We start from the raw sequence: 13,600 nt of genomic DNA, 5'->3' as shown, positions 1-13,600 counted from the left end.
TTTCATAATTTAACATCATGTATATTTAATCACCTAATTTCTTAAAAATCAAGATTATCAATTTTATAAAATCTTCTTATAATTCAATAATATATTAATTAATTTGATAAATCAACTAATTTTTATTAAGATAAACTTTAAATTACATGAAATAATTTCAAAATTAATATAAAATTTATGAAGCTACTTATTTGGATAAATTTGTTAAAATATTATACTTTTTTCAGGATGTTTCTTCCTACACCTCCATATATTTTTCTTTTACCTGCATAAATTTTCATATTTTCAAAAATACCTAAAGTAATATTTTGAATTATGTAATCCGAAAGTTTTTTTTCAAATTTGTAATTAGCTTTCGAATTACATAATTCAGAAGTCTTTTTTCAGATACATAATTAGTTTTCAGATTATGTAATCTAAAAGTCTTTTTTAGCTTCCAGATTACATAATCTGAAAGTCTTTTTTCAAATGCGTGTCTGGATTACATAATCCGAAAGCTACTCTATAGGAGTGACACAAGAAGGTTAAAAAAGTATTTTCATGTTGTGTATGGAGGTATCAGAAGAAACTATGGAGGTGCAGGAAAAAACAGTCCTGTTATGATAATTTGACAAAGTCTTCTCCATGCATGCAATCCATTAGTGGCATATCAATATATAAGAAGCCTCTACTGATATTAGTTTCTTTGTAATCTTTTTCTTTTGGTCCTAGGCCTTAATAGTTTAAGGTTGTTTCTTCCTGCACCCCATCCTTCTTCTTCCTGCACTCCATCATTTTTTTAAAATCTCAAAATTGCCCTTTTTTACATTTTATTTTAAAACACAGTTTTCATGACAGTGTGTGGGTTTTAGGTCGGATCGTGAAGGTTGCTGCAATAAAGTGAAAAAATCCATTTGAGAATGGTACTTCATAATGCAAAGTTGTTTCTCAAAAAGACATTTTAGAAGAGAAAAAAAAAAAAAAACTCTCAAAATCATTTTCTTCATTTCACATTTTTATGGGGTGTAGGGAAAAAACTGATAGGTGAAGTAAGAAACACCCATAGTTTAATAGAATTAAAACTAGAGAATAAAAAAACTTTTCTATAAATTAGATTTAAATCTACTTCAATGAGTTAAAACTCACATTCACTATGTAGTATAATTTTCTCATATATCTAATTATACATCTTAGACATTATTTTGTCAAATAACTTTTACTCTCATCTTAGATAGTAAATAAGTTCAAGTATAATTATTTTTAATAAATTAACTTGGAAGAAGAGATTTATTTTAAGTTGTATATTATAATTTAATTACATTTTAAGTCAACACAAGATCATTAACACTTTGCTGGAAAGTGTGTTTTTTTTTCTTAGTAATTTCTTAGGAAGTGTTACTGCATTGTTCAATAGGTCTGTAGGTCTGTGTGAACCTTGTATGTTCTCTCTGGTGGTCTAGAACCAAGGTGGTCTAGAACCAAAGGTTTCATGTATACGAATTGAGATATCTCTAAAATGTCCCATTTTTAATTTTATTAATTCTTTGCTGATAAAAAAAAGATTATTAACGCTTTTTAAATGTTTAAAAATAGAAAAGAGTTTTAAAAGGGAAGAAAGAAGTGTAAGGGTTTTTGTTTGAAAAGAGAGTTTGGTTTGTAATATTCCATTATCTTAATGTTGCACATGTGCTTGGTAGCTCTTGATCTCTTCCTAGGGTTGGCATGGCAGCAGAAAGGATAGTGATGATGAAGACAAACACAAAGCAACACGGCTCAAGCACTACTCTATTATTTTAAACACATGACTATGGAGATTCACCCTTTTTCTTTTCTAACTTTCTTCTTTATAATTTAACCCATATCATTCTTCTTCTTTTGTCTCATTATAACCTATAATGTTTGCACGTGTAATATGTTTTATTATTTTTATGCTTTCCAATTTTATTAGAGATCAAAAAACTTTATAAACTATATTATTCTCATACTCCCATTTTTACCATAGTTTTAGCTTGCACATACATTATATAAAATTATTTTCATGGATCTTGGAACCATATATCTTAATTCTTATAATAATGACTAACCCCAATTGCATTTTTTTTTCTATTTTATTGTTAATTAGTTTGTGCTCATTGAGGAGATCCCATAGACGTGAATGGACAAAGTATAAAGACATATAAATCAATGATATATAAAATGCACCCATGTTTTAAGATTTTGATATCTCTAAGTTTTAAGATTTTAAATTTCATGTGATCGATCTTTAAGATTTACTTGTCATAGCAAGATAATTTTTTTGTTTTTACTATTATGTATCATTCAGTTTATCATTCTCATTCACTTATTTAAGATCTTTTACCTATTTTAAACTCATATGAATATCCAATATTTATTGATGTTTATTTACTATGTTGGAATATATTACTTTACATTTTTATTTTAGTTGTTTTTGTAAGGGTTGAGACAATAACTCGTTTTGATCACAATTAATTACTTCTCTTTCAGTTTTAACTTCATGGTAATTGGGTATGGATTTCAGGAAGAGAGTGCACCTGGGAAAAGTTATTTGACGCTCAAGTAAATATTCAGTATACATATGCAATAAATGCTATCATTATCATAAATGACGTACATTTGTCTTGATTGTTGTGCAAATTTATAGGATCTTGTTGAACCCTCTTACAATTAGATCGAAAAATATATATATATATATCATAATTAAGATGTTTATTATCTAATTTTTCGTACAATTTACCTTATATTAATTTACTCTTATCATATATATTCTCGTGAGATTTGATCGATACCAAATAGAATTATCGCTTCCAACAATGCATATTTTATTTGTGGAGGTGTGTTTAACATATAAATTCATTTATTGAGTTATTTCAACCTCCTTTTTGTGTTCTTAATAATGAAAGCATATTAAGAGAAACATACTATAAACAAATGATACAATCACATTCAAACTATTAACTTTTGCTTTTTCTCATATATATAATTAATTATTCCATACATATATATAAAAAACTATAATGTACAACTTTCCATGGGAGTAAGTCATCATAAAAAACAATAGATATGAATAGTCCAATAATTAAATTTCCGTAATGGACTAATCACTTAACCAATTCTTTATTTATCATTAGCATCACCATTCTATACATATAAAATAACTTGTTAGTGGATAAAAGGTAATCACCAGTCATTAACCCATTGGCTTTACATTTCAAAGTGGAAATTAAAAAGTGGCATGAAAACGATAAAAAATTCCAACTTCACATATGCAAGAGACAAACCATCAAACTAGTACCCATTTTTCTTGTTTCCTTATTAATTATACCAACAATGGCTCCCCTCTAAAATGAGTCCAATTAACATTTTTCTTCAAACACATTCATTTTCAATCACAACTTTTTCATCATTCAACAAACTTAAACCAAAAATCTTTTCAAATAATCCCATATATATATATTAATAGTTAATAACTATCTATATATTTGTATCACACATATACTTATGTCATATAACACTACAAGAAAATCATGAAATAGAAACCAATTTCTAGAGACCAAAATAATTAGTTACAATAGTAACTAAATTAGAGACCATTTTATAAACTAAAAAAAATTGGTTTCTATATTAGTTTCTATTATTGTTAAATAGTTTCTAAATTAGTATCTAATTAGCAACCAAGGTTTTAGAGATCAAATTTAGAAACTAAATAATTGGTAGTTAAAAGCTTGGTTGCTAATTAGATACCAATTTAGAAACTATTTAACAATAATAGAAACTAATTTAGAAACTATTGTTTTTTAGTTTCTAAGATGGTCTCTAATTTAGTTACTATTGCAAATAATTATTTTAGTCTCCAAAAATTGATTTTTATTTGATGTATTTATTGTAGTGTAACTTTCTGCTTTGAAAATCGAAAATAGTATATATACTTCTCTCATACAACTTTTTGCATTGAAAATTGAAAAGATAATTGCAAATAGAAAAATAAATAATCTTTTATCAAAAAAAAAATATGATCTATTTTAGGGATGATCCAACCCTTATACAGAATAATAGAGACAAACACACATCTTTACAAAACTAAACAAAACCAATAACTTTGCACCAACCACCTAGCTACCAATATCATTTATCTTTCTCTATATTATATTACAAATCGAAAAGAGAACCACGTACTATATTATATTACAAATAGAAAAATAAATAATTTTTCTACTACTTTTTTATCAACAAAAAAAAATCTATTTTAAAGATGGTCCAACCATTATCCAAAACAACAGAGGCAAACACATCTCTTTACAAAACTAAACAAAACCAATAATTTTGCACCAACTGCCTAGCTACCAATGTCATTTATCTACCAATGTCATTTATCTCTCTCTATGTTATATTACAAATCAAAAAGAGAAACATATGTACTATATTATTACAAATAGAAGAAAAAAATTAATCTCTTTACTGTTTTCTATATCGACAATAAAAAAACATATTTTAAAGATGGTTGAACCCTTATACATAACAATTAAGAGAAACACACTTATCTCGAGAGTTAAACAAAACCAACAATTTTGCTCCAACTACCTACACAGCCAACACTATCTATCTCTCTATTATAAATCACAGTTCTAAATTGATATCTTTATTTTATGTGGTAGTTGAAAATGGTTATTTTGAAGTAAATGGATCCTCTATTATAGTGTATAGTGTGTGAGATGATGCAATATGTGGCGTAAGAATGATGAAAGTGAGAGTTGGGGGCACTTGGAGGGAGCGTGAGAGAAATGGGGCATGGGGGCACTTGAGTGGTTCAACTAAAAGCTCCTCCAAAAATGACCCGAGACCTCAGATGGGGCCCATATTTATACATTCGGGTCACCCACCAATATATCCATTCACATGAATGTCTCCCATCAACTCTTCTTCACACATCCACTTGTTTTTTTTTAACTGCATTACAACTTTTAGTCTTCACACAGTTAATAAACAAACCACTATTATTCATTCATTGTTATCATCATTACCAATGCTTCAATACTTTTTCTAAATGGTATGTCTGATAAATGGTGTGTTAAATAATGTGTCTGTTTATTTATGTTCGATATTTTAGAAATGATACGTACTATCGTGTCTATATCCGTATCTTAGTATTTATGTTAGTGTTTGTGCTACATAGATTATGATCACTGTTGTAGTTTCAAATCAAATCACAGAGTACTTGCAGGAGAAGGGAAAATAGTATGATTAACGTGAGTGATTTTGAAAAAGTGCTTTTGATTTTGATCATCATATGTATAATGCACCAGGCACTCACATATATGCGTGCATACCAATTTTCGTCAGTTTTAAGCTTCACAGTGATCACACTGCAGATTTTTCTCCTCAAATGCATGCATGCGTGTTTGTCCTTATTTCTGATTTCTCTGAACAATAATACAACATTTCAAAATAGTAATAGATAGTGGAAACTGAACACTTTTGTCTAAATCTCTAGGGCAAGAATAGATGCATCAGCAAAAATATTTCATCACCTATAATATTTCTAACCTATATATGTATGATTATTTTCACACGATAACTATTTCCACACTAAAAAAAATATTAAATAAAAATCAATTTTAGAGACAAAAATAATTAGTTTTTATATTAATTAAATTAAATACTATTTTAAAAATTTAAAAAAATTATTGGTTTCTAAATTAGTTTATATTACTGATTAAATTGGTATCTAATTAACTATCAGATTTTTGCTATCAAATTTAAAGTCTAAATAATTGATAATTAATACCTTAGTAATAATTAGATATCAATTTAGAAACTATTTATCAATAATAGAAATTAATTTAGAAATCCTTAATTTTTTTTTAGTTTTTACAATAATATCTAATTTAGTTAATATAACAACTAGTTATTTTTAATCTCTAAAATTAGTTTTTATTTAATATTTTTCTAGTAGTGACATTCTCCATGATTAATTAGTTCTATAAATTCTCCTGATCTTTAGGCAAAATTTGTTTCAATAGAGGTGATGAAAATGATCATAATTAACTAACTCTCATTGTGTTTGATATTTTTATCACAATAATCAGCATAAGAAACCAAACTATTTCACTAAAACTAGTTTATTAGCGTGAGTAAAAAGATTAAGATTAGTCTTTGAAGAAAAAGAAGAAGGATGTGATAAAGAAGACGAAAGGAATGAACAGTAGCTATTGGAATCTTAAACAAACATAGATAGAATGTTAATTATGAATAACAAAATATCTCAGAAGAAAATGCATGTTTAGGAAAAGTAAAATTACAGATTAATTAATGTTTTGACAGCACTTATTAGGAACTTATTGAGTTAACCTAATTAGATTAGAAAGGAGAATACATAATATAATAATATAATTAAGGATAAGATATTTGAATTGAGTAAATCATGAACACTATATAGCATCGTGAGGAATCAGCCTTTTGATTATTACAGATTGACTGCTCACGATGTTATATATTCATTCACAATGCCAAAGAGGATATGATGCTTCATCTTTCTCTGTTAAAATCCACTGCCATATGCTGGTGCCCAGTAATCACCTCCATTTTCATTTCCAACATGTTGGGTGCAAGACACAGGAACCAAGCACAACCCTCTACTCCTCAAGTCCTTTGCCTTCTCTTTTGCATCCTGATTAATACATTTTTTCTATCAGTGAAATAAATAAAATGAACCACTTAAGAGATGATTCAACCCGTATACATACCAACTGTACTACTCAAAAGAAAGACCTAATAATCATAATCTTGTCAGAACTAGTCAACACAAAATCAATGAAAGCACCTAACATTAAAAAAAATCGTTAAATAGAAACCAATTTTAGAGACCAAAATAATTAGTTGTTATATTGACTAAATTAGATATTATTTTAGACACTAAAAAAATTATTGGTCTCTAAATTAGTTTCTATTATTGATAAATAATTTCTAAATTGGTATATGATTAACTACTGAGATTTTTGCTACCAAATTTAGAATCTAAATAATTGGTAGTTAAAACTTTGGTAGCTAATTAGATACCAATTTAGTAACTATTTATCCACAATAAAAATTAATTTAGATACCAATAATTTTTTTAGTCTCTAAAATAATATCTAATTTAATCAACATAATAACTAATTATTTTTAGTCTCTAAAATTAATTTCTAATTAATGATTTTCTAGTAGTGTAAAGATAACACTACCACCAAACCTTCAACTTTAAATCAACATAAATCAACATCAAACACATTAAATGATCATGTGATTAATAGATAAACACATGATTATAGACTAAAATAATTTTTTTAGTCTCTAAAATAATATCTAATTTAATCAATATAACAACTAATTATTTTTTATTTTTAAAATTAATTTCTATTTAATGATTTTTCTTGTGATAATACTACTACCAAACCTTCAAACACATCCAAAAACTAATAGAAACTTTAAATCGATCAGATACGTTAATGGATTATCATGTGATTAATACATAAACACATGATTATAGGGTGATATTTTTTTGAGTAATGAATGAAATATGATTAATGTGGTTGATTAATGAATGCAAAGTGAATAGTTTTTGGTGGCCATGCATGTTCTGCAGGATTATGCAGGTAATTGTGATAATGAGAGTAATGATTAGGATGAAGGTAATGAGATATGGAAGATAATAATGAGTGAATGAAAGAGATAAGAAGCGTGGTACACCTTTGCATAAAAAGAAAGAATACCTGGTTTGGAGCTCCCTTTCTTTTCAGGCCATTGTCATTCAACAGCTAGATGAATAAAAAGAGAGAAGAAAAAGCATTAGGAAATTCAGTTCTCTCTCCAAAGCTTTTTGACTTCAAATGGGAAATGCAGCGTCGCATTATACTTTTCACTTGCTTTAAAAAGATGTTATAAAAAGCTGAGAAACCTTGTTATTTTTCTGTGGCTTTTCCCTGATTAAATACTAAGCAATAATTGCAAAGAGCCTCCTAATTTGATTCTAATGAATTGATGGATCCAATAAAGCATACCTGACCGGGGTCCTCAGGAAATACAGAATTTCTTTCTCCATGTACCTGTTGCTTCAAAACAAAATAAAGAAAACACCAAACTTTCCCTTCAATTATATGCCTTAGTAGGTATTTTTGTCCCACTCAAATATCAGTAGAGGGTATGTGTGTGACTGTGTTTGTTAGAGTTAACAAAGAGAGAGAGAGAAAGAGAGAGGCTTTGGAAAGTGGGCACTTACAGACTGTGGATTCCTCATGTTTTTTGATCCATTGCCCAAGTAAGGAGAACTCAGTGCCTGCAACCAAGAAGGAAAAGAAAAGAAAAATACAACTAAAGAATGTTATGGAGAGAAACATTAAAATTGGTGACACTTTAAATGCATGCTCAGATACTTCACACATACTTCACACTGTTCCAACCCTTATACACCAATATACAATTAGATCAATAATCAGATACTTCATCGTGTTACAACCCTTATACACCAATATACAATTAGATAAACCTTAGAAAGTAACATATTCTTGATTAGTAACTAATTTTATGAGGGAGAAACATCACCTCAATTTGACCCTGAAGGAATCTTATGTATCCAATGGCTTCTAACAAGACAGAAGCTGTGTCAGTCTGCAAAAGTGAAACACACACACACACCCCACAACCACAGCACCGGTCATGTGTCTCTTTTAAGGTTAGAATTGAGATAAGGATAAATGGAGAAAAAGTAAAGAGGAAGACAATAGTTGGAGAGAGTTGGAACTGTGTTGATGGGGTCTCTTAAACACTAAAACCAAACACACAAGAAGCTTTTGTAATAATTATGGTTTATGGTTTTTGTATTTAGCGAGTTTATTGTGTTTGTTTGTAGTGATTGGAGTGGTTTGTTTATTACCTTTCCGAATGGGGAAACTAGCTGGTGAAGGGCTGTTATTCTATCTCCTAGCTTCTCCTTTCTCACCTGATTTTAAGAGATAGTTAGTGCATGAATTCATATGTTTTTCTCTCTTTCAACTATAATGCATATTTACCTGCAGAAAGAATATTACAGTTTTAGAACACAAAAAGACAACACACAACCCAACAATCAGTCAGTAACTCTTTCTCTTAGTAGTGAAAGATCACCTTGAGAGGTGGTTGGCTTGAAGATGGCTGACTTTTAGTCTTCTTATAAACTCCACCACTGCCTGTGGTATTACACTTGGAGAGAACAAGAGACAGATTTGAAGGAATAATTAATAATATAATCTATGCATGTTTAAATAAGTAATGAAAATTAGGTGAAAGATGAGAGAATATATATATAAAAAAAAAGAGGAATTGTAAGAACATAGTCTATCAGAAAATGTTAGGATAATTTTTAGTTTTTTGATATTGCTGTGTTAGTTTTTTATGTGTATGAGATCTATCAGAAATGGTGGCTTTTTTTTGTGGGGTGAGGTTATATAGGTTTCGGCTGTTAGTTTTGCTTTTGTTGAGCTTATGTTTCAGTTTATGCATGGAACTTAGAGGAAAGATGGTTCAGATGGTTTTGTAAAGAGTTGAAGTATTTCTGAAATACTTTTATTTTATTTTTTATATAAAAAAAGAACATGGGTCTAACCTCGGATGTGTGATCTGGTAGTTGGTTCTTCCTATGATCTTCCTTGTTATAAGGGGAATCCAATAAATTATCACTACTGAAGCTAGCAACACTAGACCTAGGAGAAGAAGAAACTGGCACCATGTGTGACCAAGGTGCTCCAGAAACCTGAAATTCTTGATCATGGTGGTAGAAGTTTCCACTTTGGGCAACCTCTTGCTTTATTACATCAACCATAGGATTTATGTGGGATTGATTAAGCATGTGCTCGTTCCATTCATCCAACTTTTTTGATTGAAAATGACTGAATGCCACTCTCTCCTCCTCTCCTGGTAAACCAGTGCTGCAAAAAGAAGAAGAAGAAGAGCCATGATGATTAAAGTAAAACACTGTATAAATAGCAGAAACTGGTAAATTTAACAGTTTTTGGAAGACTTAATAAAAAGAGAAAGTAGAAGACATGTATTGATGAATGGATTGAATCAGTAAAGTGATTCATTTGTATATATTGTTTATCAACAAGGCATGCAAAAAGAAGAGACAGAGAAGGATGTATGCTTACAAAAGAAGTTGGCTCAATGAGTGAGGGGACTCAGGGTTCTGAGAGGAAGAATTAAAGGGTATTGAAGAAGATCCAAGAGCATACTGGGGAGGGATCAAAGATGGTGGATGTGCAGTCCACCAGTTAGGGTTTCCAGCCATCATTGGCTGAAGAACAGAAGAATGTTGAGAGAGGGATTAGTACTGAATTGTTGGGATGCAAATGAAGAAGTAGGAAGTGAAATATTTAATCTCCTTTCCCATACACTTTTGGAGTCTGAGCTTTGTGATATTTCCTTGTATGTGCAACCAAACAAGGCTTTGGCTAAAGCTTGGAGTTTGTGTTTTGCTTTCCTACTAGGTGTTGAAGAAACTTAAAGTTATGGGGTCTCAGTATTTTATAGAGTTGAGGTTGAGAAACTTTGCATATGTTACTTTTTCTTTCCTTTCTTTCATGTATTCAGTATTCCTTTTTATTATAAAGTGGAATGCAAAAGCTGGTGGGAGTGTTTTAAGGCTATAAATTAATGGTTGCTCAGAGTTATTTCCTTAATTTGGGGTTGCACCTTGGGATTGTTTTTGGGGTAGCTAGGGTTGGGGTATAGAGGTAGGGCATAATAGTAGTGAGATCAATGTCAGATGCTTTATTTATTCCCTACACCAATAATGCACTTTAACAAACAAAACTACACAATCTAAGAACCTCATTACAATATATATAACCACACCAAACCATAACATTATTCTTACAATCCATCATCAATACATGTTATGTAACTAGCTATTACAAATGTTGAATATTATTTAACTATCTAATTTCATGCACATGATGAACATTAGTGTTGGAAAAGAACAAGATGCATATATATGTATCAATTGGGACAATGAGAGAGTTTAATAGTTCTCTTCCAAATTCTTTGTTTCACTAATCATTTGAACAAACCTAAGTCACTTTATCATATATGTTTCAACCAATTAGTATATTCTATTCATTATTTGGAAATTACATGACACTACTAAAAAAAATCATTAAACAAAAAATAATTTTAAAAATTAAAAATATTTAAATATTATATTGACTAAATTAGTATTTTAAAGACTAAACAAAATTATTGGTATCTAAATTAATTTCTATTATTGATAAATAATTTCTAAATTAATATTTATTTAACTAAAATTAATTTACGAGTAAATCCTAAATTCTAAACAAATTATTGGTATGATAGTTAATTAAATATCAATTTAAAAATTATTTATTAATAATAAAAATTCATTTAGATACTAATAATTTTTTTAATCTATAAGACAGTATGTAATTTAGTTAATATAATAACTAATTATTTTTTGTCTTTGAAATTGGTTTATATTTAATGTTTTTCTTGTATATTATAAATTAAATTAAATCAATTATTAATATTCATTAATGGCTCCTTTACATTTACAACTATATCTTTTTGCTTTACATAAGGTGGTTGTTATTCTTTTAAAATTTCGATCAAAGCTTTGGAAATAATTATTTGGTAGATATGAATCTGAATTTTACTAAACAAACAAAGCTTACTCTAAGACATATTTATCTTTACTGAAAATTTGGCAAGACTTTGAAGTTTGTTAAAAACCTACTTTACAACAAGGTTTATAAAAAAAGTTGATAAGGCTTAAATTGAACTAACTATACACTATATATACATATATCTAACAAAAAAATGATTATTTTTTTAAGAATCTTATTTTGAAGAATCTAAGGGTAAATTTAAAAGGGTTGTTATCCTTATTTTTATTTTTTGCAAATTTGATTTTAACAGGTAATTCGATTAAAGTTAAATAAAAAAAAGGAAGAGTGAAGATAATAACTCATTTTAGAATTACTTTCCTAAATAATATCTGCTTTTTCTTATAATATATTATATATGTTCATAAATAAGTTATTTATGATATTTAATAGGATTTGTTCAAGATTCAATGACCTATTTACTTAAATAAATATTTTTTTTAAAGTAGATTGTGACCTTTATAATAAATTATCTATTTCAGGTGACAAGTTTTTTATATGCATCTTGACCTATTTTCCTTTGAATTTTAGAGAAAGGAGTGAATATTTTAAAGCATAATATGATGATGTTACTTACCTTTAAAGAGAGGAAAACTAGCCGGTTCACACTAGTGCTACTTTAGGAATTTTATTCAATAAAAATGCTTTTAATTTCACATCTCCTAATATATCATTTCCATCTTTCTTTTTCAATTAATTTTCAGTATTCTAAAAATACCAATAGTTAAAATTAAAAATAATATTAGTCACTATACTTTTTTTTATAATTAAAAAAAATACGTTAAAAATATTATTTAATTCAAATTTAAATTTTAATAATTTATATATGAAATAATATTTATTTATTATAAATTTCAGTTGTAAAAACTAAATATTTATCATGTGTTTTAGATGGACTAAAATACTAATTTAAGTGAATTTTAAAAAAATATAAAAAAAACCATTATTATTAAACACATTTAAATTGTGTACACACTAAAAAAAATCACTAAATAAAAATATTTTAAAAATAAAAAATAATTATTTATTTTATTAACTAAGTTAGATACTTATTTATAAATTAAAATTCAATAATTTAAATAATTAGTAATTAAAATCTTGTTAGCTAATTAAATACCAATTTAAAAATTATTTAAAAATAATAAAATATAATTTAGATATTTAGTCTTTAAAATAGTATCTAATCGTGATAACTAATTAATTTTTATTTTTAAAATTAAATAATTTTTATTTAGAGGTAACGTTAGAAAAAATAATGAGAAATGTTTTGATTGTTAATAATAAATACTTTACCTACCATAAATAAATGAATTAATAGATAAAAAATTTAAAATTGAAGATTTTTTTAATAATGCGTATTGAATAGACTAAAATAGTAGTTTAGGAATAAAAAATATGAAAAACACTATATTATATTAAAATCATTCGCCTTAAAGAAAACTAGAGTATAATAATAATAACAGATGTTTTCAATACTGATAGGAAATATTTCATCATACCTAATAAAAATAAATAAATAAATTGATAAAAAAAAATGAAAAACAAAGTAAGCTATTAAACCAAATTATTTTTAGTAAGATAAATTATTTCTCTATCTGAAAATATATGTATATTAAATATTAATTCTAAAAGTTAAACTCTATTATTGCTAGTTTTACATTCTAAATTTTATAAAAATTAAAACTAATCTTTAGTTTTTGTGACTTTAATCTTTCGAATTTTAATATTAAATATCTGGATTCCAAATTATAAAAATTATTTCATACTTCTTAATTCAAGTTGGTTTTTGTGAGAGGCCATAGCAAGTGGTAGACTACAATGATACAAAATTTTGAAATGGAAATAACGATAAGATAATATAATAATAATAGTAATATAATAACTACAAAAGTAATTGCAGGATCAGTAATCACTTT

The 13,600-nt window shown here is 27.3% G+C and overlaps 1 protein-coding gene across 4 annotated transcripts; it reads right to left on the bottom strand.

Annotated features, from left to right (window-relative positions):
* Positions 1-6,206: 6,206 nt before the first annotated feature.
* Positions 6,207-10,683, bottom strand: LOC137818868 (transcription factor bHLH68). 4 transcript variants are annotated; one of them, XM_068622502.2, is made up of 9 exons: positions 10,155-10,683; positions 9,614-9,935; positions 9,136-9,210; positions 8,906-8,971; positions 8,575-8,640; positions 8,252-8,308; positions 8,034-8,084; positions 7,746-7,790; positions 6,207-6,664 (listed from the first exon to the last, which is right to left on the bottom strand). In XM_068622502.2, the coding sequence occupies exons 1-9, from the start codon at positions 10,295-10,297 to the stop codon at positions 6,536-6,538; spliced, it is 954 nt and encodes a 317-aa protein (XP_068478603.1). In that variant the 5' UTR covers positions 10,298-10,683; the 3' UTR covers positions 6,207-6,535. The 4 variants fall into 4 exon arrangements, with proteins under 4 accessions (XP_068478603.1, XP_090152521.1, XP_090152522.1 ...); XM_090296395.1 differs by having other exon boundaries at positions 8,034-8,078; XM_090296396.1 differs by lacking the exon at positions 8,575-8,640.
* Positions 10,684-13,600: the final 2,917 nt, after the last annotated feature.

Source organism: Phaseolus vulgaris, chromosome 10 (genome assembly GCF_051622355.1).
Source record: "Phaseolus vulgaris cultivar YP4 chromosome 10, ASM5162235v1, whole genome shotgun sequence".
NCBI classification, from domain to species: Eukaryota; Viridiplantae; Streptophyta; class Magnoliopsida; order Fabales; family Fabaceae; genus Phaseolus; species Phaseolus vulgaris.
Note: the sequence above shows the minus strand (reverse complement) of the source record. Positions and strands in the feature narration are given on the sequence as shown.

Bases quoted from the DNA above. Each gene is read 5' to 3' on its own strand.
- LOC137818868 (XM_068622502.2), bottom strand. From the start codon at position 10,297: ATGATGGCTGGAAACCCTAACTGGTGGACTGCACATCCACCATCTTTG. The intron at 8,085-8,251 runs GTAAGTGCCCAC...TTTGTTTTGAAG, and splicing joins ACATGAGGAATCCACAGTCT to CAACAGGTACATGGAGAAAG. The intron at 6,665-7,745 runs GTATTCTTTCTT...TGTATTAATCAG, and splicing joins GAAAGGGAGCTCCAAACCAG to GATGCAAAAGAGAAGGCAAA.